At 41.7% G+C, this 27,734-nt stretch overlaps 1 protein-coding gene across 3 annotated transcripts; it reads right to left on the bottom strand.

The window, feature by feature from the left end:
* Positions 1 to 152: 152 nt before the first annotated feature.
* On the bottom strand, positions 153 to 27,526 carry tspan5a (tetraspanin 5a). Of its 3 annotated transcripts, none has more exons than XM_029674615.2 (11): positions 27,141 to 27,526; positions 17,894 to 17,944; positions 16,675 to 16,821; positions 15,530 to 15,700; positions 7,627 to 7,752; positions 6,454 to 6,501; positions 5,718 to 5,834; positions 5,344 to 5,405; positions 4,295 to 4,408; positions 3,485 to 3,534; positions 153 to 3,332 (listed from the first exon to the last, which is right to left on the bottom strand). In XM_029674615.2, exons 1-9 carry the CDS (start codon positions 27,219 to 27,221, stop codon positions 4,333 to 4,335), a joined length of 879 nt encoding a protein of 292 aa, XP_029530475.1. In that variant the 5' UTR covers positions 27,222 to 27,526; the 3' UTR covers positions 153 to 3,332; positions 3,485 to 3,534; positions 4,295 to 4,332. The 3 variants fall into 3 exon arrangements, with proteins under 3 accessions (XP_029530475.1, XP_064881554.1, XP_029530476.1); XM_065025482.1 differs by lacking the exon at positions 27,141 to 27,526 and adding an exon at positions 18,425 to 18,514; XM_029674616.2 differs by lacking the exon at positions 4,295 to 4,408.
* Between the last annotated feature and the right edge of the window lie 208 nt (positions 27,527 to 27,734).

The raw sequence follows: 27,734 nt of genomic DNA, 5'->3' as shown, positions 1-27,734 counted from the left end.
TACGGCTTGCCGTGCTCAGTCCTCCTTTTCCTGTAGTCCACAATCAATTAGAAATCGTTCCTTCAGACTCGAGCCATCCAACTGAGTTACAAAGCACCGTTGACAAATAAATGAATGTGTCATGGAGTCCGGCAGAGAAAGAGGAAGCCAAATCACTTTGTCATGTCCCTTCTTTATTAACAATTAACACTATTAACAAAGTCATCAGGTCAACAAAGAAAATTATTTATTTCATGGAAATGAAAGAAAAACAGTAACTTGTTCTGAGGGCAGAAAAGAGTGAGATTGGTCAAGTTCATAAAAGTCACGTTAAAGGCCATACTGGGAATCAAGTGAAGAAACCACTGAATGGCAACCCTTGTGTTATGCCCTCTGCCACCCAGGACACCACCCACCAGCCTAACGTTTTGGTCTTTTCACTAGTCTAAACAGTCAAAATAAAATGTTAAAGGTCAACTTTAGAAAGGTTCAAACCAGGGACCTTATGTCCCACAACCCATGGTTAATGCCCTCCTACCTCCCTAACAGGATTTATTTGATTTAACTCTCACCTGTCACTGGTCCTGGCTGTGATTGGTTAACTTGGTTAAAAGTCCATCCACCTCGGTCATGGCTATAAGCGTTTGTTTAATTAAGTCAGTTAATTTTGGGGGCATTTTATCTAACCCTTATCCTAATGCTTCTAACCTGCTATGTAAATTCTCCTAACCTGCTAAGAAAAGTCAAATCTGACAAAAGTGGTATCCCATCTTGTCAAAACCAATCAAACGTCCCACTTGGCCTTATCTTTATTTCACTCTCACTGGTCCTTGAATGCCCCGCCCACTGATAGTTGAGCTAGAAAACTGAAACCACACAGGGATTTGAACCAGGGACCTTCAGCATGGCAACCCAAGTGCTACACAATCCACCACCTACAAATATGACAGCAACTGAGTTTTCTTTTCACTCTCATTGGCTGTTGTAATGTCCAACCAATGGTAGTTTCGCTTTCATCCAACCAATCACATTCAGCCCTCAGAACAAAATTGAATAAGGAGTAGCAGGGATTCCTAAAGATTGACACTATTCACTTTGAGGTATTGAAAACAGAAGACCACCATAGTGGACATGAACTGAAAGTGTGTTTTAACCATTAAAAACCTGTATGTAGAGTGTGCAGAGATCAGACAAAATACATTGATACTTAAAACACCCAGTGCAGTCAAAAATGTGATTTTCCTATGTTTTAAGTATATTTTATACTGTGAACATGATGTTATTTTAGTGTCAGAGCTGTTTGAAAATACCACCTGAAATGTCATCCTGTTTTGGTGGATGTAGTTTTACCCTTCACTGTTGACACCACCATGCTGTAAATTAGTAAATAGACAAAAAAATATATTTTTTTATTTTACCAGGCAAGTCAGTTAAGAACAAATTCTTATTTTCAATGACGGCCTAGGAACAGTGGGTTAACTGCCTTGTTCAGGGGCAGAACAACAGATTTTTACCTCATCAGCTCAGGGATTTGACCCAGCAACCTTTCGGTTTCAAGTCCAACGCTCTAACCACTAGGCTACCTGCCGCCCAATAAGAAAGAGTTCCAAACTTCTCTGCCAATATCAGCTAATTTTCAGTTTTCCCCCTCCTAACTCACAGTCCTAGAGAAATTGCTCCTTGCTAAGAAGAGATTGAAACAATTATTCTACTTTTTTTTATCCCTTTTTTTGCCCAATTTCGTGGGATCCAATTGATAGTTAGTCTTGTCTCATCACTGCAACTCCCATAGGGAGTCGGGAGAGGCGAAGGTTCGAGAGCCGTGCGTCCTCCGAAACACAACTCAACCAAGCCTTACTGCTTCTTGACACAATGCCCGCTTAACCCGGAAGCCAGCCACACCAATGTGTCAGAGGAAACACCGTACTACACCTGCCGACCGTGTTAGCGTGCATGTGCCCAGCCCGCCACAAGAGTCGCTAGAGCGCGATGGGACAAGGATATCCCTGCCGGCCAAACCCCCCCTAACGTGATGCTGGACCAATTGTGCGCTGCCCCATGGGTTCTCCCGGTTGTAGGAGACCCTTAGACCACAGCGCCACTCGGGAGGCCAAGAAGATATTTTTGTTTATTTTCAACCATTTGAATTGAAAACAATCACAGTAAGGTACTTAATTGTAATCCAAAAAGTATGTGATATTGAGATAAAAACGGCTGCATTGGACCTTTAAGTGTGCTTGATTTAGTTTGCCTGTTAAAATGGAACCAAGAGACTAGTCCCAAAAGTGCAAACATGCTAAATCAAGCACACCTCAAGTATTTGAAAGTATCTGAAATACCTGTATGTGTTTCACCAGGTGGTAGAGATGGCATGGGATATAACGAATGCTCATTTGTGCAACAAAAACGCTTGAACCGACAACGCTTCAGCAGTTCAAAGGAAACGTGACTTAAAGGCTGTGACTACTACTGTACATTTGCCCTCTAGCACCATTACTCTCTTTCCTAAGCTCACAGTGTCACCACAAATACAGCTACTATTTTACTGTTAAAAATACTTGTGTCAATAAGAGAACTTTTGCACATTCTAATGAAACAAAACCAGAATCCATGCTACCGTGACCAGTATGTTGACCACATGTCCCGGATCGTGTGACAGTCCCACATTTTCCCCCCTTTGTACCGTGTCCTGCAACAAAACAATCATGTCCCGCATTTTATCAACAAATTCAAGCACCACTAATATGCGCGTATGAAAAAAAGATATATCATTAGGATGTGGTAGTCTAAGAATGCTGGTGATGTTAAACACTTCTCCAATCGTTGTTGAGATCTGATATTTTGCGCAGCGCCAGACGAGACGTAGGCAATGTCATATCATCAACCAATCACATTTGTAAAAAATCCTTTCAGTTCAGTCTAAATTCCAGTGGGGGGCTGCCAAATGTTTTTATTCATGTAGGCTACACTGTCCCGCAATATCATCCTGTAGTCTCGCATTTGGGTATTTTAAATGTGGCCACCCTATGTGGGACAGGCATGCAGTGCATTTACAAACATTTCTACACAAAGTGTTTGTCACATGGATGGAATCCCATGGAACAATGGAGATGCAAAACAGGGTCATTTTCCCCAAATTCCCAGGTTTTCCAGAAAACTGCCAACTGGGATTTCTGGAAAACCTGGGAATTTTTGGAAAGTTACTGGAAATTTGCAACCCTAAACCCATCTTTAAAAAGGATCATAATGTGCAGGTCACCATGGTGCAGGTGCTCTCAGGAATCTTTCCCAGTGGTAGCAGGCTTTGAGCATTGTTTGATGCGCCGAGAATGGCGTAGCCATGCTGAAGAGACCTTGGGAGAAACATCAAGGTCAGTCACAGCTCTTAAAACAAACTAATCCAATCCCATGTCAATGTATTACTGGGGTGAAATGTCAACAACAGAGTTGTATTTGTGACATAAGGGCACTATAAAGCTCAGCTAGCTAACTTGGTAATCCTTACCTGTGCATTCCTGGGTGAAGACAGGTAAACCGTGACATCAGGTAAACAAACTGCACAGCAAGAGAAAGAAAAAAAGCTAAAGCATGTTCTTTCTAGTACACAAGAGCAAAGCCAGGGAGTGTATTCAAAATGCGTAAAGTTTTTAAATGTTATCAAGTGTTTTTCAGTCCCACTCTAATCAGTAGTGTTCACAATACTCTGGAACCAAATGTTAAACTCAAGTCCCATGTGTAGTTCCATTTGCGCTTGAGTGTGCGGTAAACATGTAATGCATCCTGAATACACCCCTGGTGGATAGGTTGGGGTGGGCATGGTCAGGGGGGCACAGAGGGACGGTTTGGCACAGTGACAGAGTGGAGGAGGGATCTGAGGGAGGTGGAGAAATCCTTTCTCAATAGTCTGAAAGTGTTTCCATTCTTCATGACAACAGGATGTGGAGAGAACTGACGGGTCCTTCTTATAGGCAGACATTTTGGCTATTCGTTTGGCTTTGGAAAAAGGGCAATGTGTCTTTGGAAATGTACAGAACCCACTACACCCCTGACAGACAGTGTATACAGGGCAGGCTAGTTAAACCTGCATTTAAGTCTGTCATTTCAGCCTGTGTTTACCCACGGACGTTTTAGCTTAAAGAGTCTAACATTATACTGTAAGCCAGCAAAGCATTGGATTTATGTTATATATTATATCATATTCCTCATTCCTCAACTCATTGGGTCGAATTGCAGGGGTCTTGCAGGGTCTGGGCTGTGGTATATCATTGACTACGGTGGCTAGTACTGATTCACAGAGGACAACAACAACACCCACCGGCTAAAGGTACATACACACGCTCGCGAGCATGTTCCTCACGCGTAGTATGCAGACCCTTTCTTTCCAGAGTGAGGCGGGGGTCGGCGCATGGAGAGAGAGGGCGGGGGCACCCTGACGAAGCATGGGGGAGGAAGAATGAAGCATGAGGTGAGTTGGCATGACGATGGTGTGGCAGAGTAGGCGTGTGTAACAGCTAGTCACCCTGCCAGGGATGGGGGTGGGCATGAGTGAGTGGGGGGTGCTGTGCTCCTGTCTCCTAGTTGAGTGGCCAGCTGGGGTGGCAGGTAACCTAGCGGATAAGAGTGTTGGGCCAGTAACCGAAAGGTGGCTGGTTCGAGTCCCCGAGCTGACTAGGTGAAAAATCTGTCGACGTGCCCTTGAGCCAGGCACTTAACCCTAATTACTCCTACACGTCACTCTGGATAACGGTGTCTGACAAATGTAAAAATGAGAGGGGCAGAACCTATGTGAAATAACTCTGTCAAACTAGGAGGTGACGTGAGTAACCAGAGCAAAGCCAAAGAAACTACAACTTAAAGTTTTACTGGACAGCATACTCTGGATCCATGTGTATCCAACTACATCAGAAGAACGAAGAATCTGGTAAAAGGCTGATGTAGTGGTTACACACATCAATACTGTAACTTCTTTCTTCATTCTGACAGTAGGAGTACATTTTCACTGGGTTCAACCATTTATTAAACCATTGTTTTATTTTCAGCAGCTTGATACATATGGCCCAAGATCTTCCGACTCTCATTCTATGCCAAATGAGGGAGGCACTTTTTCTAAAATGCTAATCTGGTTTTGAAATGTGATTCCATGGTCAAAGGATTTCCATGTCGCCGTACTGCAACTTTAGCCCACATGGTGGCCCACTTTCAAAATAAAACAATTGTAGAACTTTGAATTCTCTGATTTTCAATGCCGCTAATGCTTATGCTAAGGAGTATGGAAATCAATAATGAATCCAGATGATAATGAAAGATGTAGGGAAATGCATAAGACGTTACAGAATGAAATTGAGAGATGTATTTTCTTCTCACCAGCTTGCTCTCACAGCTTCAATGTCACTCACTAAGTTTTGTGCCAGACATATTCCAAATATCTGTAAAAGAAAGAAAATAAATTATGAATGTGATGTCTGTTGTACTTAAAAGTTTTCATTAACTGAGTCACATGCAAGCTGCTCATGCTCTAAATTTCTGCTCTTCGACAATACTTATAACGTCCCGGATTCATTTGGGATTAGCAGTTGTAATGCAATGTGTTTCATCTCCACAAGATACTAATATGATGGACACCAGCCATATCAGTCATGTGTGGTGTGTCTAAACATCACTATACAAGTTAATGTCCTGAATCAGAGTAGCTTGCTCTCTTTCTAAGCTGAAAGTAGTCAAAGAAACGTTTATCTTACCTGTAACAGTGCAACTCCTATGAAGATCCCAGCCACCACTGTCAGGTTGTCCTGTAGCCACTTCTCAAACTGTGGCACACAGCCTTTCACATGGATGTAGGTCTTCTGCTCTGCGTCCTACGACAATGACACGTTTATTACAGGGAGGCTTCTTTTTGTACCCCTTTTTGTGGTATCCAATTGGTAGTTACAGTCTTGTCTCATCGCTGCAACTCCCGTACGGACTCGGGAGTGGCGAAGGTCGAGAGCCGTGCGTCCTCCGAAACACGACCCAACGAAGCCGCACTGCTTCTTGACACAATGCCCACTTAACCCGGCATCCAGCCGCACCAACATGTCGGAGGAAACACTGTACACCTGGCGACCGTGTCGGCGTGCACTGCGCCCGGCCCGCCACAGGAGTCGCTAGTGCGCGATGGGACAAGGACATCCCTGCCAGCCAAGCCCTCCCCTAACCCGGGCGACGCTGGGTCAATTGTGCGCTGCCCTATGGGTCTCCTGTACAGGGAGCTACTTAGCCTCCAAATGGCATGAAAACCAAGCATATGCCTTCACTATACAACCATCGTATTACATAGCCCTTCATTATATTATATAACTGTATATATTCTCAGTAATGTCTCTTACATCATAATAATAGAGGCTACTATATCAGGGAAACGAGAGGACAAATGTAAGGGAAGGAAATAGGAAGGCGGTAGAGGGGGAAAGAGGAGAGAAATGGAACGGCACTCACCGTTTTGGCTCGTACGTCATAGCCACACTGCGTGTTTATCACATCCTCCTAATGAAGAGAAATACAGGTGTTATCAAAAAGAGAAGCCAACTGCCAATACCCCCCAACCTCCATTGCTAATACTACTGACACCCATGACCATTTCCTGTTCGTGTGTCAATTCATGTTTGAGTTTCTGACCAATAATATGAGCATGTTAGCATTAATGCCAGTCTGAGAAATGGGTTTTGCTATCTCATAGATACTGCCATTTTTTAAATTTAACTAGGCAAGTCAGTTGAGAAGAAATTCTTGTTTACAATGATGGACTACCACGGCCAAACCAAGACAACGCTGGGCCAATTGTGCGCCACCCTATGGGCCGGTTGTGATACAGCCTGGAATTGAGACTAACCAGAAGCAAAATCATTTTCAGTGAACTACCCCTTTAACTGTAAAAGTGTGACACATTCATCAGAGAGTAAGGGAACACAATTTCCACTACATCTTGTAGGATTCATTGTTCAAAAGTGCCCCAATGATGAAAGACGTTACTGTATTAGTCCTGATCTCCCCCATACCATTATGAAAATCATTTATCCCTTGATGCTCTTGTCACAGGCAGTCCCATGTAACTGATGTTTTCTGCATGTGTGGAAGCCATTGTTACAATGTTCTCTCCCTCCCTTTGTCGCCAGGACTTTTGTTCCCTCCCTCTTTGTTGATGTCTTTTCTCTTCTGTCACGTTCTACCTCTCCTATGTCCTTGTGTCACAGTATCTATTCTTCAGTCAAACCCTTTTGTTGCTCACTGTTCTTGTCATTCTCTCTGACTCAATATGTCTTACTACCTCCCTCTACTCCAATTGAGGCACTCTTATGACTGTGTTCCAAATAGGAGACTCACTTTCCTCCGTCCTTGACAACGCCCCCCTCACATATTTGAGGAGACTGGCTCAGTGTACTAAATACCGCTAAGAGAAGAGCCAGTATACAGTATATCTGTATAAGTCTGGCTAAAAGGAGTTTCCACCATATTGTTTTTTACCCATCCAGTCTTTTCAGATCTGCAACAGCAAGCCAAGGACGAAGGGGAAGAGAGTTGTTTTTCAGTTTGGAATCCAGGCTTGATTACCGAACTCCATGACCCCGGGTCTCTGACCAACCCTACCTAGCCCCTGTGAGACTTTCTTACCGCAGGATCTTTGGTGCAGCAGGAGAAGGGGACGCCACATTTCTCCCGACTGGGGTTGGTGTCCGTGCAGTTGAAGTAAATGTTGAGGTTCCAGTCGTCCGCTCCGAATGCGCCGCAACACTCCCACTGACAAGAAGCAACAGAGGAGAGAACGTCAACAGCACACCCACATTTCTTCCTTTAATTTAAAATGTTTTTCACTTTAAATACCCGGGAAGTTCCACTACCTCACAACACATGCACACACTAGTGTTGCACGGGTTGACTCATAACCCACAGTCCACGAGATTATATAATAAAGTCCTGGATATTGCTCTGGATAGGAGCGTCTGATCGATGACTAAATATGTCCAAAAAATATCTAAACGCTGACTAAGTTTATGACCTCTCACATAGCCTAATATAATATTAACTCCTGCAGAAGGAAGTATCTCTTGCAGTAAAATGATACACCAAAATGTACATTGACTCGGGAACAGGAGTGGAGAAATTATGATTTATTTATTTCAGCATCTGAGAATGAATGTGCGGTTAGGGATCATCTGTAAAGGTGGTGAGGCTATCTTTATCAGCATCATAAAAGCTGATAGTATTTCAACCACATTAAAATATGCATCCAAAGCAAACTGAAATCTTATAGTGTTTAAACAGCTTTTAAAATGTGTTAAAATCAGCCAAACTGTTTTTTTTAGGGGGGGTTATTGCATTTTCTACCCGGTCCCTAAACATCTTTGCTGCGTGAGAGAAGCATAGCTGAAAGAGAGAACCAACTTTACCGATGTCAACTAGATTGTAGTTTTCATTCTATCAATTTATGACATTCTGGTGAGCAAGGGTTAATTTAGTCTTCTAGTGCAACAAGTAATGACAGAAGCTGCATGTATTTAATTATAGACAAGTTGCATAACAAATAGCCTACCAAAATTTTGGACATTTTAAAGCACAAATATAGGCCTATCTAGGAAGGCCTGTCAAAAAATATTTCTGCCATCTCTTACTGTACAGAGCATTTTCTATATTTGTGGGTTAGTGTCGGGCCTCAGATTCACATATAGTCAGGCAGTTGCAGATGGGTTGTTAGCAATTGCGTGCGGGTGAACAAAGAGCTGACCCACACACCATACGCACACACACACACACACACACTACTGCAGCATAGCAGTGCTATCATATATGGTGAAAACAAAGAGTCCAATGTTTAGAGGGAATGACTGTAGTGAATTCCTCTCTCATCTCACACCATCAGTGTGGGTGGTGTGTGACTGACAGAGATTGTGGAAGGCTGAAAACAGGACACATATTTACAGCGTCTCAGAGCAGGATGCGGATCTAGGATCAGTTTTGCCTTTCAGATCCTAATGAATAAGAAGAGGGGGGGGGGTGAACTGATCCTAGATCAGCACTCCTACTATACGACGCTTTGTGAATAGAGGCCCAGATGGAATACGCTGGCTACACGAACAAAGGCCTGCCACTGAATAGAGAAACTGAGACGAAGACCAATCCAGAGAGGAGATTCTACACAAGGCCCTTGTGAATTCAATAAATTTGTTGGCTAAAGCATATCAATTCATTTCTGATAACAATATAAGCCCGAGTGAGGATTTTAAGACACATTATTGAGTGAAGCAAAACGAATGAATCATATATTATATCATATTTAATGTTTAATTACCGAACCACTGTATTGCATTGAAAGTAATTCAGCATAACTCATTTTAATATGGTAATAGCTTTAGCACCTCATCATTGTATGATATGATTAGCAGTCCAATAAGCGAAAGTGGTTTAACGAGTGCTGAGGTAAATTGCATTGAACACGTTCATTAGCCATCAACTGCTTTGCTCCCTTCCACCGTTCTCTCGGACTCATTTTAATGATAGTCTTTATAAAGGCAACTCCATAAAATACAGTTTAAAAACAGACAATTATTTTGGGTTCATTTAGGTCCTAGGTCCTTAGGACTACGATTTGTGTACATTTGAGTTATTTAGCAGACGCTCTTATCCAGAGCGACTTACATCTCCGTCAGGCTACCTGCCGTCTAAAGAAGAATCACAATCACCTTTAATCGCAAAGTACATTTGCATGTACCAGGAATGTGACCTGGTGAAATGGTGTTGCCACAATAAAACAGAATACACAATAGACAGAATCTACACAATAAACGTAATATACAGGCATACACATAATCTACACACTCAACTGAATATACAGACAGATGATACACAGAATATACACAATCAACAATATACAGACAGACGATACACAGAATATACACAATCAACAATATACAGACAGACGATACACAGAATATACACAATCAACTGAATATACAGACAGACGATACACAGAATATATACAATAAATGGAATATACAGAGAGATGATACACAGTAAACTGAATATACAGACAGACAATACACAATATATGGAATATACAGGACAGACAACACAGAATATACACAATAAACTGAATATATAGATAGCCGATACACAGAATATTCACAATAAACTGAATATACAGACAGACGATCAAATCAAAATCAAATCAAATCAAATACACAGACGATACACAGAATATACAGACAGAATGTTATTGAAGACATACACAAGTATATACCCTTTACACACAGAGCAATAAAACATTTTCCAAACAAATTTAAAACAGACCTGAACAAATGTAGGGACCAACTATGATACATATGTACAACATTAGTAATCTTACAAAAAACCTAAGTACAGCAATGGTACAGTAGTAACTGCAGTTTCACAGCAATATTTAATTAATTAAATTCAAGGGAGAGGCAAATACCAGTAGACACTGGGGCCCTCAAGAACCTGGGTAAGTCAGCCCCAGTGAAAATCCTCACATGACCTCTCCCACAATATCTGCTCTAAGTAGCTCATCTGTGATTCCTCCCCCATCTATCTCCAGTGTATTACAAAAGAGTTGCAGTCCTCTTTTATCCAGTAAGAGCACTGATCCACTGGCTTGTCACATCTTCAACCAGTAACAGTTCACTGTAAGCCCTTGGGCTCCATAAAGTACTCTGATCGCCTCCTGTGTCAGCAGTCTGATCCACCTTTAATATCTTGAGGTGGCTTCAGTGTCCCTTGAGGGCATCTGTACTGATGTATGACATGAGCAGATTGAGTTAAGTAAACATGTTGAATCTGATCACCGGTGTTGTGACTCCTAATTTTAAAATAATACTAGTGTCTATCTTTCACTGTGAAGCCCTTTATGATGAGACCTTTGTCCAAAAGCGTTTACACCGAGAGATGTTACAAGTACAGCCGTCTATGGCGAATCTTGCCAAAATAACCTGCAGGAACATAATTGATGGAAATCCGTACTGTCTGCAGATTTTCACAGCTCAGCACGAGGCTAGCCAAACTTGATGCAGTCTCCTCCACCAAAGTACCCACTACGACTGCTTCACAAAAAGGGTATTGAGCAGCCATGCCACTTGCGTAACCAAATAGATCATTCATGACCACATTGAAATGAGTGAGACTCCAGAAGAGCAGACCAAAGATGTATCACTTCATGTGGGGGACCAGAATTAATCTTTTTTTTAATTACAATTGGGAGATTTCCGTGACGAGCACAGTATTTCAAATCCTCCATTCAGCAAGTAAAGCACCTTTAAACACTTATGTAAGGCATGCTGCAGTATTTTTTAAAACTCTTTGCAATTGAGACTAAGGCTCTTAATTTGTTTACAATTGTCAAAGCAATATTATAACGGCCATGAGAATTCTTTGTGGAAGCTACCAGCCTTTATAGTACATGATTTTTAATCACGTCTCCAACAAATATTTTATCATGCTGCTCATAGAGACATTTGAACAGAAATCCAATATGATAGACTAAGCGTTGGCAACCATCTTTTAACCAGTTTGGTAACTGTGAATCAGCTGGCAAGGCAAGGTTTAACTCCTCCTTCTTTTAAAGAGCTAGAAGAAAAACCTAGCTTCATTTGGTCAGGTGTGCATAGAATCTGAGAGGGATAAGAGGTGAGCTACTACTTCCCAATAGCAATACTTCTCTTTGGCTCTTGTCATGACTGTCCACGAGAATCCAAAATAGGTCAGATAAGGTTTGCAATGAAACTTCAATCAGACCCACTCTCACCCATAGAGGGGGAAGGAAAGAACTAGTGGGGATTAACAACTCACACCCTGTTGTAAATCAAGGGAGAAGATTCAGGCCTGCGCTCTCAGGATTCAAATGTTCTTTGTCTCAACAGACTTTTTCCCGCTGAAACTCTGACAAGTTCAAAAGCGAATACTGGAACAATATTTCTAACGTAGAACGGGGGAATATCAGAGGCAATCTATAGAACACTAATGTCATTTTGTTTGTTATTTTAAGTCATTAAAAATGTTAAAGGAAATACTGTAACTTGGAAAGTATACACACTATATATATGAAGTTTCCATACTATGCGTGGTGCATGTAATATGAAAAATGATGAAGGTGATTTTGTTAAGAGAGGGATGTGATTTGAGAAGCTATAAGAGATCATTGTTTTCCATTAACTTTGCACACTCAGTAGTCATTGCCCCGGAGTGAGGTCAGAGAACGTGCTTGCCGGAAACGCCCCTTTCGAGCAAAATGTATAAATGATTGGACCAGAAAAGTGTGAAGCTGCAGCTGCACGTTTAAAATGGTTTGAACTTTGAATCTCAACACGAGGTGGAGAAGATAAACTCACCTCCTGGACAATCACTGGTATGGCTGATTAGCTGTCCTAAGTAAAGTATCTTCAAAAGCGAAATAAGGACCATCCTGTTCCTCTGCTCAAACCATTGTGTTATGCGACTCTCATCACCCCACTGGAGAACCATCGATACGGCTGGCTAGCCTATCTTCAAGAGCGAATGGAAGAAAAATCAACTCTGTAGTTCTGTTCAGGACTACACGACAAGTCACCGGATACCGGACAACTAGGAAGAAGGACAACAGTAGAAGACTTGTTGGAACCATTTTGGAAAATCAGAGCCTGCGAATAACTCTTGGAGTATGTGGTGATAGAAGCTGTAAACTGTTTGGCAGTGGGTTGTCTTCTTCAATAAGACCTTGTTCAAAAACAGTGATGGCCCTTGGGAGATCACAGAAAACTCTTGAATCACATCTTGTTCTTTAAACAGAACTTTTTTTTCTGTATTCCTCTTCTTGCTAAATTGCCAAGGCATTGAAGGAGGTTTCGGGCAGGAGCACCTGATTCTTGTCCAAAGCGTGATGTACTGTAGATCTGTGCCTTTCTCCAGAACGTTCTCTCAAAACAGTGGAAACAAACCAGCACATAACTGGACTGAAACCTGTTGTGAACACATTTTTAATTTCCTTTCACATACATCACAGTTTATGTTTTTTGCTAGTCATTGTCAAAGAAATTCTGAACGTATTCCTCAACTCCCTCCTGTGAACATCCAAGAATCTCTATATAGCATGGATCTTCAAGGAGTGTCTTCAGAATGTCTAAAGCTCCTGGTCTGCTAGCGATGAGTAGAAATGATGTGGGTAAAGATGTTTTTACTCAAAAGGTCCCCAGGATTATCTTCCAGGGATATTTTCTGGTTGAGGTCATTACTGGACATTGCTGAAACACAGAAAGTAACCTTCAAGTCATCAAAACCTTACAGGCTGAAGATGATCTTCTCTGGATGGGAGTGAATGTGTGGAATAACTGGCTTCAAGTCTGGATTGCAGTTCAGTATAACATCAGCGAGACTCACGTCCCGATGAATGAGATTTACCTGCTAGCACATTCAGAGAAAGACATTCAAAAAACGGTCTGAAAAGAGTCGTCTGGACGCCCAATCCAACATGATTTTCTGAGTGCTTGGCCTGTTCTTCCCACTTCTCCATATTGATCAGGTTCAAACAGTCTCTCTATGCTGGTGTTCTGACTGTCCATGGTCCTCAGAACATTCTGCAAGGCAGCCCCTCACAAAGCTTATCTCCTGCCCTCTCTCCCACTCGTTTCTGGACCATTGAGTGCTTTGTGTATCGTTTCTCCAGTTGCAACGTCTCTCAAATGTGGAAGAGATATTCTTGCACTGTAGAAATTCTCAGATTTCATCTGTTCCAGGTAATCATCCCTGACCGGTTCTGGGTTTTTCTCCATGATAAGCCAAGGATATTTCTCCTTTCGAAATCCCGTAGAAAGCCTCCTTCTAGGTTGGAGTGGGCAGGGCAGAGTACAGCTCCCTCATTTGATCCTGGCTGGTTTTGGCCTTCTGGATCTTAGGGTAGACCTTTTAATGGGTCCAATTCTGTGAGACCAGGGCATCTGCTATGAGGTCTGCCCTGTGCTTTCCTACAAACTGGACTTCACTAGTGTTGGACCTTTTGATCTGGCCTTCTAAATCATCGTCTTTATGTGAGTGGTCATCCAAGAGTATATCTAGTCATAATCTGCAACAAGTACACTGCCAACAAACAAACCTTGTGTCCATAGAGAATATTGTTTCAGCTCTTACTCTAAAAGGGCATTATATGAAATTTCACAATATTATTCCAAACTCATAGTGTGGAGATGTACAGCGCCTTCAGAAAGTATTCTCACCTCTTGACTCCTTCCACATTTCGTTGTGTTACAGCCTGAATTGAAAATGGATTAAATGAAGATTTTGTGTCACTGGCCTACACACAATACCCCATAATGTCAAAGTGGAATAATGTATTTAGACATCTTTACAAATTCATAAAAAATGAAAAGCTGAAATGTCTTGTGTCAATACGTATTCAACACCTTTGTTATGGCCTAAATAAGTTCAGGAGTAAACATTTGCTGAACGAGTCATATTACAAGTTGCATGGACTCACTCTGTGTGTAATAATAACAGTGTTTAACATGATTTTTTATGACTTCCTCATCTCTGTACCTCACACATACAATTATCTGTAAGGTCCTTCAGTCGAGCAGTGAATTTCAAACACAGATTCGACAACAAAGACCAGGGAGGTTTTCCAAAGCCTCGCAAAGAAGAACATCTATTGGTAGATGGGTAAAAAAAGAGCAGACATTGAATATCCCTTTGAGCATGGTGAAGTTATTCATTACACTTTGGATGGTGTATCAATACACCCAGTCTCTACGAAGATACAGGTGTCCTTCCTAACTCGGTTGCCGAAGAGGAAGGAAACCGCTCTGGGATTTCACCATGAGGCCGATGGTGACTTTAAAACAGTTATAGAGTTTAATGGCTGTGATAGAAGAAAACTGAGGATGGATCAACAACATTGTAGTTACTCCACAATACTAACCTAAATGACAAGCCTGTAGAGACTATTTTTTTAAATGTTCAAATTTCTCTTCCACTTTACAATACATTACAGAGTATTTTACATTACAGAGTATTTTACATTACAGAGTATTTTACATTACAGAGTATTTTGTGTAGATCGTTGACAAAAAAAGGACAATTAATCCCACCTTGAATACATTCTGAAGGAACTGTATATAAAACACTGGAAAAATCCCATTTTTGACTGCAAACATGTTGTGCTGGGTGGTATGTATTCCACAGCAGATTTCAAATTGACCTGATTCCTGGATTGGGAGGAATATTGAAGATACTATGGGAGATTCTCATGCCATGGATAAAAATATCCTTTTCACAAAAATTCTTAAGAGCGCTACACATCCGACGAGAATCGTAGGCCACCCTGCCTCCCCTAGTTGCTATAGAAACATGGTATACGTTGCCAAGGCATCGGGAAATGTGAGTGGGGCAACCAGGTTCTATCGCTTTCTCACACGCCAACACACACATGCTCCTACCCCCGCACCTTACAAGACCATCTCTTCACCTTACTCAAACCAGCGCTTCTCCTCTGTAATAACTGCATTTTCTCATACACACACACTGATCTTCAAACACTTACATATTCCTGTGTGAAGTCTATGAGGTTCTGGAGGTCGATGTCGTCACGGTACGCCCGGATGTTGTTGTTGATGAAGAAGTTGAGCTGGTCCTTGATCCAGTCCTTAAAGACAAAGGCCAACACTCCAGCCGTCAGCTCCAGGAAGAAGATGATCCCCAGGAATACAGAGAACTGGAACACAGGAACAGGGGGATAAAGAGAGTCATAAAGAGAGGGGGAAAGAGAGGGATAAAAAGAGGGGGAAAGAGGGATAACAAGAGGGGGAAAGAGAGGGTTAAAGAGAGGGGGAAAGAGGGATAACGAGAGGGGGAAAGAGAGGGATAAAGAGAGGGTGAAAGAGGGATAACGAGAGGGGGAAAGAGGGATAACGAGAGGGGGAAAGAGAGGGATAAAGAGAGGGGGAAAGAGGGATAACGAGAGGGGGAAAGAGAGGGATAAAGAGAGGGATAAAGAGAGGAGGAAAGAGGGATAATGAGAGGGGGAAAGAGAGGGATAAAGAGAGGGTGAAAGAGGGATAACGAGAGGGGGAAAGAGGGATAACGAGAGGGGGAAAGAGAGGGATAAAGAGAGGGATAAAGAGAGGGTGAAAGAGGGATAATGAGAGGGTGAAAGAGGGATAACGAGAGGGGGAAAGAGGGATAACGAGAGGGGGAAAGAGAGGGATAAAGAGAGGGTGAAAGAGGGATAATGAGAGGGTGAAAGAGGGATAACGAGAGGGTGAAAGAGAGGGATAAAGAGAGGGTGAAAGAGGGAACGAGAGGGATAAAGGGTAACAAGCATACACAAAGCTAGGATTTAGCACTGAAGATTTGGTCCTGTGTTTCTCCTTCCATTCCTGGGGAATCAACCTCCAGGCAGTGCACATGTTTGTTTTAGCCCAGCACTAACACACCTGACAGAAGTGTTCTGTAATAACTGATGTGTGAGACGGGACATGGTTTCCCAGCCCCAGAAAAAGGCTACACATCATGGACTAAACATGTGGGGACAGAGCCGCGGGAAGTACAGACGCTAAGTCTGTTGCTATAGTTCAAGAGGGAGCCAATCATCTATATAACATATACATAAATGATGTATATACACACACACATAGAAATGTGTATGTCTATGGGAGCCAACTGGGAGTGAGAGAGTTGTGGACGTACAAACTTGAGCAGTAAGGTGTTTTCCCTCAGCGCTCCGATGCAGCCGGCGAAGCCCAGGATAAACATGACCCCTCCCGTCACCAGGAAGAGCCAGACAGGGTCAAAGCCCCCCAGGTCTGTGATGGACGAGATGTTGGAGAGAACACCCTGGAGAGAAACAAACAAACAAACAAACAAATGAAAGAGAGAGAGAGAGAGAGAGAGAGAGAGAGAGAGAGAGAGAGAAAAAAAAATGTTGGTTAAAAAGGAAGCTATAAAACCATGCGAGGGAATAGAATGCATAAAAGTCAAGATGAATAGGACATGTAAGGGGTCAAGTATTAAAAAAACTCAGAGACTTCTAATTTAGAGTTCCTCTATTCCACTACGACCCAAACTTGTGTAAGGAATTCATAAAAAGTCCTTGATCAAACAGAGGTTCTGTTTTGGCCTGGGATACCTCAGTACCAGGCACCACTATCATTCTAAGGTTAACTCCCTATTATACATAGGTCAAGCTGTCAGCCTTGGTATTTTCTCCCAGCTCCTCCCTAGTAGATTTTTTGTGTTTTTTTCTATTTAACTAGGCAAGTCAGTTAAGAACAAATTCTTATTTACAATGATGGCCTACCAGGGAACAGTCAGGCGCAGAACAACATATTTTTACCGTGTCAGCTCGGGGATTTGATCCAGCAATCTTTTGGTTACTGACCTAATGCTCTAACCACTAGGCTACCTACCACCCCGGATTCAATCATTCGAATAAAAACAACTATGTTTGTATTCCCCAAAACAACTCATGCACTTCCTCCTTACTGGTTTTGTGCTTCTTTACTGGTTAGACCCAAGACCCAAGATAGACAAACTATAGACAACACAACAAGCACATAAGTAAGACAAAATGGCTCCTACAAGGCCTGTATGTCAGAGCAAGGCAAAATGGTAGACGGTGCCCTTATGGGTGCTTCTGGTGTTGTTTCCATAATCTATTTTCACAAATTACTCCAAATACTCCCAAGTTTGAGAACTTGGGCTGTCTTATATCAAAGATAATGCTTGGAAGCCTGGTGCTGGTCAGCAAGTGGCTTCCTTCTCTTCCAGACACAAGGGGGGTAAATGACAAAGGGTGGGAAAAAACTGATTGTATATTGCACTTAAGTGAACATTTCTTTGTTAAATAAGACCTTATTTGATGTTCTTACTGGGTCCTTATGTTACCCAGTCTCCTTATGTTACTCACCTTCTCATTCCATGCCCATAGTCCGATTCCAAGGAAGGCCACACCCAGCAACTGAAAGAGACGACAGAAAGACAATATGTCACATTAATCACGTGCATCATATACTGTCACAAATCTCAGAGACAAAAAAAGAGGGTGAAACCTCTCCTTCCTGCACTCAAGTTCACCTTTGTCGAAATGTATTATCTTTCAATTTCACCCATGACACTTTAAAAGGTTTCCTCCACATCATGGATGTCAGCGATGCTCGTCAGTTACATAAACACACAACTCACATTACTTCACTTTCCACTACTAAATTGCATGTTTGGACATCTTCACTTGCATATTCTAAACAGGAGTCAAGGATTAAAAAAAGCCAGAATGTACAATTCTCCCAAGGAATTCCTCACTCAACTGAAAACATATGCCCAGTCAGAATATTAGCGATTTGATTTCTGGGACAATTTTGTGAAACCCTTATTCTGAAAAGCCAGGTTTGACCAATGAAATAGATTGACCAAGGACGTTTGACAGAACTAACTAACTCACTTGGTGATAACATCTTCAACTGCTATCTCAGTTGAAAGGGAGAGACAAGTCTGGAGGTGCCTCCCTCCCTGTCTGACCGTCCGTCCGTATGTTTGTCTATTCTGTTTCTCTGCCTGCCTGTCCGTACATCCGTCTGTCTGTCTGAGAGGAAGCGGTGGGGTGGGGCCAGGCGTCTGGAATCTGTCTGAATGCAGCGGACCATTTCCAAATGACAACAACAGGAAGTGAACGAGACAGGCCCAAGCTGTCCAACCTTCCAGCTCGGATTGAACAGGCCCTATCAGCCAGCGCTGTGCAACTTTGCTATATGTCACGGAATGATATGAAAAAACGGCTGCATTTATACGCCAGCTACAGGGGACATTGTGGGACACTGGCAGAGTGGCCATTGCACCCCATCTGGCCGCAGTCTGGCATCGTTTGCAAACTATTACTCTATCCTGAACAACACTGTTCTCCTGTTAGTGTACCAGGGCCACTTCATGTGGTTGTAATACAGAGCTGTTGGCTAAGGGCTGGTCTGAGATCTGAGGCCTAGGGGCAAGTATAAAGAAGGTGCCACAACCAACAGAGACGTGTGGCTAGAGCTATAAAGAAGAGCAGCACACCCCTAAACTTCAATCAGACATCGTTCGATGATCAATGATACAAGTTCATTGTCACTCTGGAGAAGAATGACTGCAAGGTCATAACATGTAGGGTGATGGCGCAGTTTGGTCAGTGCTCTGCATATTTACTGTATGTGAGAGGAAGGGCCAGAAGGAGCCGTCCTGTGTGTTCTGATGGCTGGGATACCCAAACGGCTTGGATCAACAGGCTACACTAACATGAGAGACAAGAGCCAAGCCTCGACAGCTGGGTGATGGACATAGTCAATGCACTCATACACCCACACTCATGCACACCCATATACACACCCATATACACACCCATATACACAAACACACACACACACACACACACACACACACACACACCCCCCACACCCACACACACACACACACACACACACACACACACACACACACACACACACACACACACACACACAAACACACACACACACACACACACGCGCGTGCAAATCACAAATGGAGTGATACACGTGCATGTATACACACAGTAATGTGGTAGCTTGATGTTCTCATAAAAACACAGAAACCCCAGCTGTGGCTAAAACAACACGTCAGAGGGATGGATAGTCCCGGTTAAAGCAACCCTCCTCCATCTTGGTTTCTGCCTACAGTGAGGCCCTAATGGTTGTTTGGGTGGGTGTTGGCAAATGTAACGGCTCTGAGTTGTTTGAATTCTACCTAAAGACAATGAGGGTGGTTTTGGGTAGCCCAGATCTGTTTGTGCTCCTGCCAACGCTATTGCTGTCAGTCAAGCCAAACAGGACCATGAGTGACAGGGAGCTGGCATGATAGCACAAACAAACTGGCTAGGTTTTGGGGGGGGCGATTATATCAATATCCTGAAAAAAAATGCTTGGTGATTCTTAGAACAGCCTAACTACTAAGTTCCTTCCCCTTGACAACAATGCCTAAAGGCATCTGTTGTCGTGACAACAGAGAGCACTTCGACTTGTCATTCATCTCAGCAAGGCTCACGGTCACATACCATGTCTTCAGAAAGTACTCATACCCCTTGACTTATTCCACATTTTCTCATGTTACAGCCTGAATTCAAATGGGTTAGATAGATTTTTGTCTCACCCATCTACACACAACACCCCATAATGACAAAGTTAAAACATGTTATTGAAAATAAAATACAGAAATATCTTATTTACATAAGTATTCACACCTGTGAGTCAATACTTTGTAGAAGCATCTTTGGCAGTGATTACAGCTGTGAGTCTTTCTGGGTAAGTTTCTATGAGCTTTATACGCCTAGATTGTGCAACATTTGCCCACTATTATTTTCAAAATTCATTGCTAGACAACCATTTTCAGGTCTTGCCATAGGTTTTCAAGTAGATTTAAGTCCGAACTGTAACCCTTGAACATTCACTGTCTTCTTGGTAAGCAATTCAAGTGTAGATTTGGACTTTGGAAAGGTGAATTCATCTCTCAGTGTCTGCAAGGTTTTCCCTTAGGATTTTGCCTGTGCTTAGCTCCATTCAGTTGATTTTTTTATCCAGAAAAAATCCCCAGTCCTAAACGATTACAAGCAATAAACATAACATGATGCAGCTACCACTATGCTTGAAAATATGGAGCGTGGTACTCAGTAATGTGTTGTAATGGATTTGTTCCAAACATTTTGTATTCAGGACAAAAAGTGAATGGCTTTGCCACATTTTTTTGCAGTATTACTTTAGTGCCTTGTTGCAAACAGAATGTATGTTTTGGAATGTTTGCATTCTGTACAGACTTTATTCTTTGCCCTCGGTCAATTAGGTTAGCATTGCGCAATAACTGCAATGTTGTTGATCCAGCCACAGTTTTCCCTTAGCACAGCCATTCAACTCTGTAACTATTTTAAAGTCCCCATTGGTCACATGGTGAAATCCTTGAGCGGATTCCTTCCTCTCCAGCACTTTTATTGGCTACCAGTTCAGCGACAATGGAGTCAAATGCGAGAAAGTAAACTGTATTACCATACAGGGATATTGTCATACAGTGTGTGAACCATAATTGGGATGAGAATAATAGTGTCAGGCTAAATCTCAGGTTGTTAGATGCTGTGTCAGAGGCAATTTATGGCCGACACACACTTTTGGGTCATGTAGCCTAGATATGGTTGGTTCACTGTGCGTTTTGAAGCACAATCTGCATATTTAGGGAAAAGAGAAAATGTGTCTGGTCCTCTGGGGCCCGTTTCGAATGTGTCCTCGTCGAAGGAAGAGCCATGATGAATAAAGTCAGCCTAAATAAAAATAACCCTTGGGAGTAGGGTTGAACTGCATACATGTCAGGTTAGGGTTGGTTTTCTGTAAATCGTTGAAAGATCGATTATTGGTTACTTAGTACACAAACCTATTAGCTATTTGTTTATGAACAGTATCACTATAATAAATGATCCCTTCAGCCATTGAAAGCAAGACGGCTGAAACGTTTGTAGGAAAATACAAACTGTACCTATGCCACTTCTTTAATTCCCTGAGATTACACTGAATATCAAAATGGCTGGCAAGACCTGGTAGCTTTCCGAAAACCAAATAAACATTCAAATGTAGGTAACTCGACCCCAAAGTAGGTCACTATGTAGGAACTATGGTGCCATTTGGGATGCAGAATACATTAGGTAACATACACAGATTCACACTCCTCAGTTGGACTGAGTGTATCACTTCAGAGATGATTCACAACGAGACTAATCCATATACTTAAACAAATCGAATTGTATTCGTCACATGCGCCAAATACAACAAGTGTAGAATTTACAGGGAAATTCTTACTTAGGAGCCCTTTCCCAAATATGCAGTTTACAAGTATGAATATTAACAAATAGATCAAAAGAAAATAGTCATACAACAAAATAACAATAACGAGGCTATATACAAGGAGTACCACCGGTACTGAGCCAGTGTACTGGGGTATGAGGTAGTTGGAGTGACTGACTGAGGTTATATGTACATGTAGGTTTGGTTAGGTGATTGATTGAAGTACATGTAGGTAGGGGGTGAAAACAGAAAGTATTTTTGAGGATACGAGGGCCCATGACAAATCTTTCAAATCAACACAGTCAGATACGGGAGAAGAGCTGACTAAAAATGTAATATCTCCACGGGCCAGAGGACAATCTGAACTCTAAACTCACAACTGTAGTGATAGGGTAAAGAGAGTCGGAGGATTCTCATTGTGTAATAAAGCTGTAGTCATAATTCACACTCACTCCTCTTTGGCACATTTGACGTGACAATGACAAATCACAACGCAAACCCTTTGGTTTCCATGGTCCTTGTTTTGTAAAGACTCCAGTTGTGTAATATGTGATCTCGAACTTCACCAGACACTGTGAGGTACTCCAGACGATGGTCCCAGATGGACCCCCAGAGAGAAAACTATTACAAAAATACCACAAGCAATGTTTCTCCTGGCTGCCATTCTGTTGCTGTAGCTGTGTCCAAAGCCTTTATTTATCCACCCGACTTGAATTCATTACAGCCCGATGAGAACTCGCTGTAATGTTGATACAATGTTGATACAATGTTGATACAAATGTTGATACAAATGTGCGAAAGCCTGCAAATATTACATTCCAATGTCAGATAAAATGACAATTCTTTGGGTTATTAATGAGAGTTTTAAAATGTGGTTGATAGTGATTTCAGGGAGTCAGGCCTATTGTTGGCCATGGCATGGATGTGTGGCTTCAATGACAAACAGAAAGCTTGGATTTAATAGAATACGCAGTGACAGAAAGTTTAACACTGATACTGCACTCATGATCCCATTGGAAATTCGTCAATAAATTATTGACGCAACCTCTCTTCAGTGGCACCAGCTCCATTTATAAATCTGATATCATGAGCACTTCTGTATTACACATCGCAATACCCTCCAAAGACATTTAGGATAGAGTTGTGTAGTTTATCAAAGCCCTCTCACATGGATCTTGGATATATAGATATTGTCACATGTTGACGACAACGGGCAACCGTAAAGGGCTTCTCACATGCAAACCATCTCTATGGTCCTAGCTTGCTTTATCTCAGAATCAGAGACGTTACTGGCATTAGGCATTACCCAGAAATTCCTTAACTCTTCACCAGCATTCCCATTAATCTCAACATCTGTACCAGCTTTACCACAAATGGATTATCAAAAGTACATTATAGTACAGAATGCATAGCCATGCCAGCGACATGGCTAGAACCATTGCAGGTATAGGTTCTCTATCATGGCAGGTGAAATCAGGCTCTTGCAGCCGCATCACTTAAGACCACAATAACGCTCAAACCATTAGCAGACCACTGGCTCTCACGACCATGGACATGGTCAATGGCACTGAAAGCAGACAATGCCGAATGGGACGGACTTTAGGAGGAAGGTCAGAGGGAGGGGTTGAGGGGAACAAAGGCGATGGAGGGCGTTGAATGGGATTACATTAGCATTGAATTAACCAGGCGACCATTTCTGCCAAACTCCTGCGAGCCAGCATAAGACCTTAAGAGAGTCACATGACCTGTACGTAATCCTAATGGGAAAAGCTCTCCTTGGTCAGCTATTCCCAGTCCAAAAACCTTACAGAGGCAACAGAAGAAGAAAAGCATCATGGGAAGACTTTGCCTTTTTTTTAATCTTCAAGGAAAGACATCGAAGAGTCAAATTTGTTTTTCAGAGATAGGCTTATTATATAAAAATGTCCTTGTTATGGTCTTTGTCCCTCTGGACATGACCCTTAAACTCTGGCTCATGCATTTCTCTAACAGGGCAGTTGAAACTAAAGGGGAATAAGAAACACAGACGTGAGTCCAAAACATGTTTTCCCAACAATAGTGAGGTTTTATTGAGTAAATTAACCTATTTTTCCAGCTACTTGGTACCATATAATGAGCTCTCCCTGTCTGAGATGAAGTCACTGAAATAATGATGGGATCTTTAGAAGCTATCCTCCTTTTTCAGTGTTTGTCAGTCCTACAATCAATGGTATACTGTAGGTTCGCAGTAGATCTGAGACAATTCACTAATAGGCCTAGTCACAATTAGATTAGGTGTGGAGGCTAAGTGTTAGGTAAACAATAAGCTGTCTTGGAATGGACATTCATTAGGCCAGGCCTACTTTTCACAAGGAAAAACTGAGTGGGAATTGAGTAGACATAACCCACTACGCATGGATCGAGGCCAACGTCTTTTACAAGTATTTTTGTGGACCTGTCCGGACCTACCTTTTTTTTTTACTCTTCTTTGGTGCTATCTGGACCGGCCTTGATTTCAACGCCCATGGACATAGATTTGTCGGGAAAAGATTGTGCTGTGCTCTACTGTACTGTGCTTTGCTGTCCAAACTTGTGAAACATACAGTTGAAGTCGGAAGTTTACATACACTTAGGTTGGAGTCATTAAAAATAGTTTTTCAACCACTCCACACATTTCTTGTTAACAAACTATAGTTTTGGCAAGTCGGTTAGGACATCTGCTTTGTGCTTTACACAAGTCATTTTTCCAACAATTGTTTACCGACAGATTATTTCACTTATAATTCACTGTGTTACAATTCCAGTTGGTCAGAAGTTGACATACACTTTGTTGACTGTGCCTTTAAACAGCTTGGAAAATCCCAGAAAATGATGTCATGGCTTTAGAAGCTTCTGTTAGGCTAATTGACATCATTTGAGTCAATTGGAAGTTTACCTGTGGATGTATTTCAAGACCTACCATCAAACTCACTGCCTCTTTGCTTGACATCATGGGAAAAATCAACAGAAATCAACCAAGACCTCAGAAAAAAAATGTAGACCTCAACAAGTCTGGTTCATCCTTGGGAGCAATTTCCAAACGCCTGAAGGTACCACATTCATCTGTTCAAACAATAGTATGCAAGTATAAACACCATGGGACCATGCAGCGTCACACCGCTCAGGAAGGAGACGCGTTCTGTCTCCTAGAGATGAACGTACTTTGGTGCGAAAAGCGCAAATCAATCCCAGAACAACAGCAAAGGACCTTGTGAAGATGGTGGAGGAAACAGGTACAAAAGTATCTATATCCACAGTAAAACGAGTCCTATATCGACATAACCTGAAAGGCCGCTAAGCAAGGAAGAAGCCACTGCTCCAAAACTGCCATAAAACTGCCAAGTAGATGTCCTAACCGACTTGCCAAAACTATAGTTTGTTAACAAGAAATGTGTGGAGTGGTTGAAAAACAAGTTTTAATGACTCCAACTTAAGTGTATGTAAACTTCCGACTTCAACTGTATATTGAAGCAACATCTCAAGACATCAGTCAGGAAGTTAAAGCTTGGTCCCAAGTGGGTCTTCCAAATGGACAATGACCCCAAGCATACTTCCAAAGTTGTGGCAAAATTGCTTAATAACAACAAAGTCAATTTATTGGAGTGGCCATCACGATGCTCTGACCTCAATCCTATAGAACATTTGTGGGCAAAACTGAAAAAGCGTGTGCAAGCAAGGAGGCATACAAACCTGACTCAGTTACATTTTTTACTAGTATTAAATGTCAGGAATTGTGAAAAACTTAGTTTAAATGTATTTGGCTAAGGTGTATGTAAACTTCCGACTTCAACTGTAGCTTTCTATGATTGGTTCAGATTTTGTCTGGTCCGGACTCGACCAAATCTGAACCAATCATTTGGTGGGTCCGGATCAGACCAAATCTGAACCAATCATAGACACCTGTGTTTCACACGTTTGGACAGCAAAGCACAGTACAGTAGAGTACACTACAGTAAAGAAAAGTAGAGTGTAGTACAATACAGCAGAGCACAGTAGAGTACAGTATAATGTACTGTATTGTACCCTACTTTACTCTGATGTACTCTACTGTACTGTTCCCTACTAAATTAAACTATACAATACTCTACGGAATACAAATCTTCTGTACTGTATCGTATTGTACCGTACTGTACTCTACTGTGCTCTACTGTAGCGAGCTGTGCCATACTCTATTGTGCTGTTCAAACTAATGAAATATAGACTATACGTCTATGATTCCTTCAGACGAGTCTAGACTTACCAAATGTGTAAATGTTTGGGGGCGGAGCTCATTAGAACAGTATGCTTTGCATGTGTTTAATTTTTACATTTACATTTTGGGGATTCAGCAGATGCTGTTAATCAGAGCGACTTACAATCAATGCATTCAATTAGGGTAGATAAACAACAACAGGTCAATTACTGAGACTGTTATTGTAGTTGAAGTGGACTGTTGGTTTATTTAGTAGGACTACTTTGAACATTATCACTGACAATTTTAAGCTTTTGTAAAAGTTAACATAAGTGCATGTGACATATGGCAGCAATAATAAATATTCTATATTGCAATCTTTCCTATATTATATGGATTACTTGAGCATGTACAGTATGTGCATTTGAAATTTGGCCATAGAATCAACGACAAAAAAAAGACGTATAAATTACATATTTTCCACTTTCATTCAGTACCGAAAAACGCCTGTAATATGTTTATTTTCAATCTCCAGAAAAGATGCCACTTCAACGTTCGGATTTTAGACGTTTTTTCAACATACTTTTGCTTACTGGGAATGTAGTCCCGATGATGATAATAAATAGTGCATATTCATGTTTATGCAACCATTCGCATGTGAGGAAAAACTTTTCACAATGATGTTCGTTGGTCCCGACAAACGAGGACAGAAAGCGGATTACCGGGAACGGTGGAGACTGAAAATTAAAAGGTGCTCTGAGTAGCAGTCTATGTGAAGGCTATTATGCATATTCACAAACCAAAATAAGCAAGTTAAAAAATAGCTTGCAATGCATGGCAACACAACCAAAGTGGTTTGCTGCTATACACACATCGAACGATCACATGTTCTCATTTATTATAGTTTTTAACAGACGATCATTTAATACATCAATAGACCAACAGCTTGTGAAGCATCTTTGGTCGTAACATCCTTATAGGAATATTATTCACAATAATTAGGTTATTATAATACCACTAACGCCATTTCCTCTAGCTGGGCCTACAGTTGAATTTTACAACATCAGATTGCAGATTCAAAATTGCCCAAATGAAAGACAATAAGACGGGCAAATAAGCAAGAAGAAAAACACACTTACCCAAAATATTATGTTAAATCCAAAAATAAAATATTTGATGCAGCAACTGACTTCATGGCCTTTAAAATGTTTTCCTGACATGCTTGAATGTCATACAGTAGGCTTCATAGACTGATACATATACCGGATCATAGGCTCGCAGGCGGCAGGTTCAGCTCCTCGGCGATCCAATTCTTGGAACTTGCTGTCTGCTCGGTTCATCCAAATAAAATAAACATACTGTAGCCTATCCCTCGACACAGATGTCACCCTGATAATAAAAGTAGAATAATGCACAATCTAACACTGTAAATAGCAAACAAACGTCAACCTATCCACTCTGTGTTTACAACTAACGGGACCTCTCGGTTGTCACCGATCAAATCGGATAATCGTTCCCCCACAGTTATGGCTGCGTTTTTAAAGAACTACAGCTACAACCAATCAGATGTTTGACTGTTAAGTAGTGGGTTGTTCTTCCTCTTCCTGCTCTTCCTGCCCAATTTTAGCTCGAACCCCTAGTTACCCTAGTGGTTAATAGTGTTTGGCGGTTAATAGTGTTTGGCCAATAACCGAAAGGTTGCTGGTTCGAATCCCTAAACCAGCAAGGTGAAG

Source organism: Oncorhynchus nerka, linkage group LG12 (genome assembly GCF_034236695.1).
Source record: "Oncorhynchus nerka isolate Pitt River linkage group LG12, Oner_Uvic_2.0, whole genome shotgun sequence".
NCBI lineage: Eukaryota > Metazoa > Chordata > Actinopteri > Salmoniformes > Salmonidae > Oncorhynchus > Oncorhynchus nerka.
This window is presented reverse-complemented; position numbering and strand designations above follow the sequence as displayed.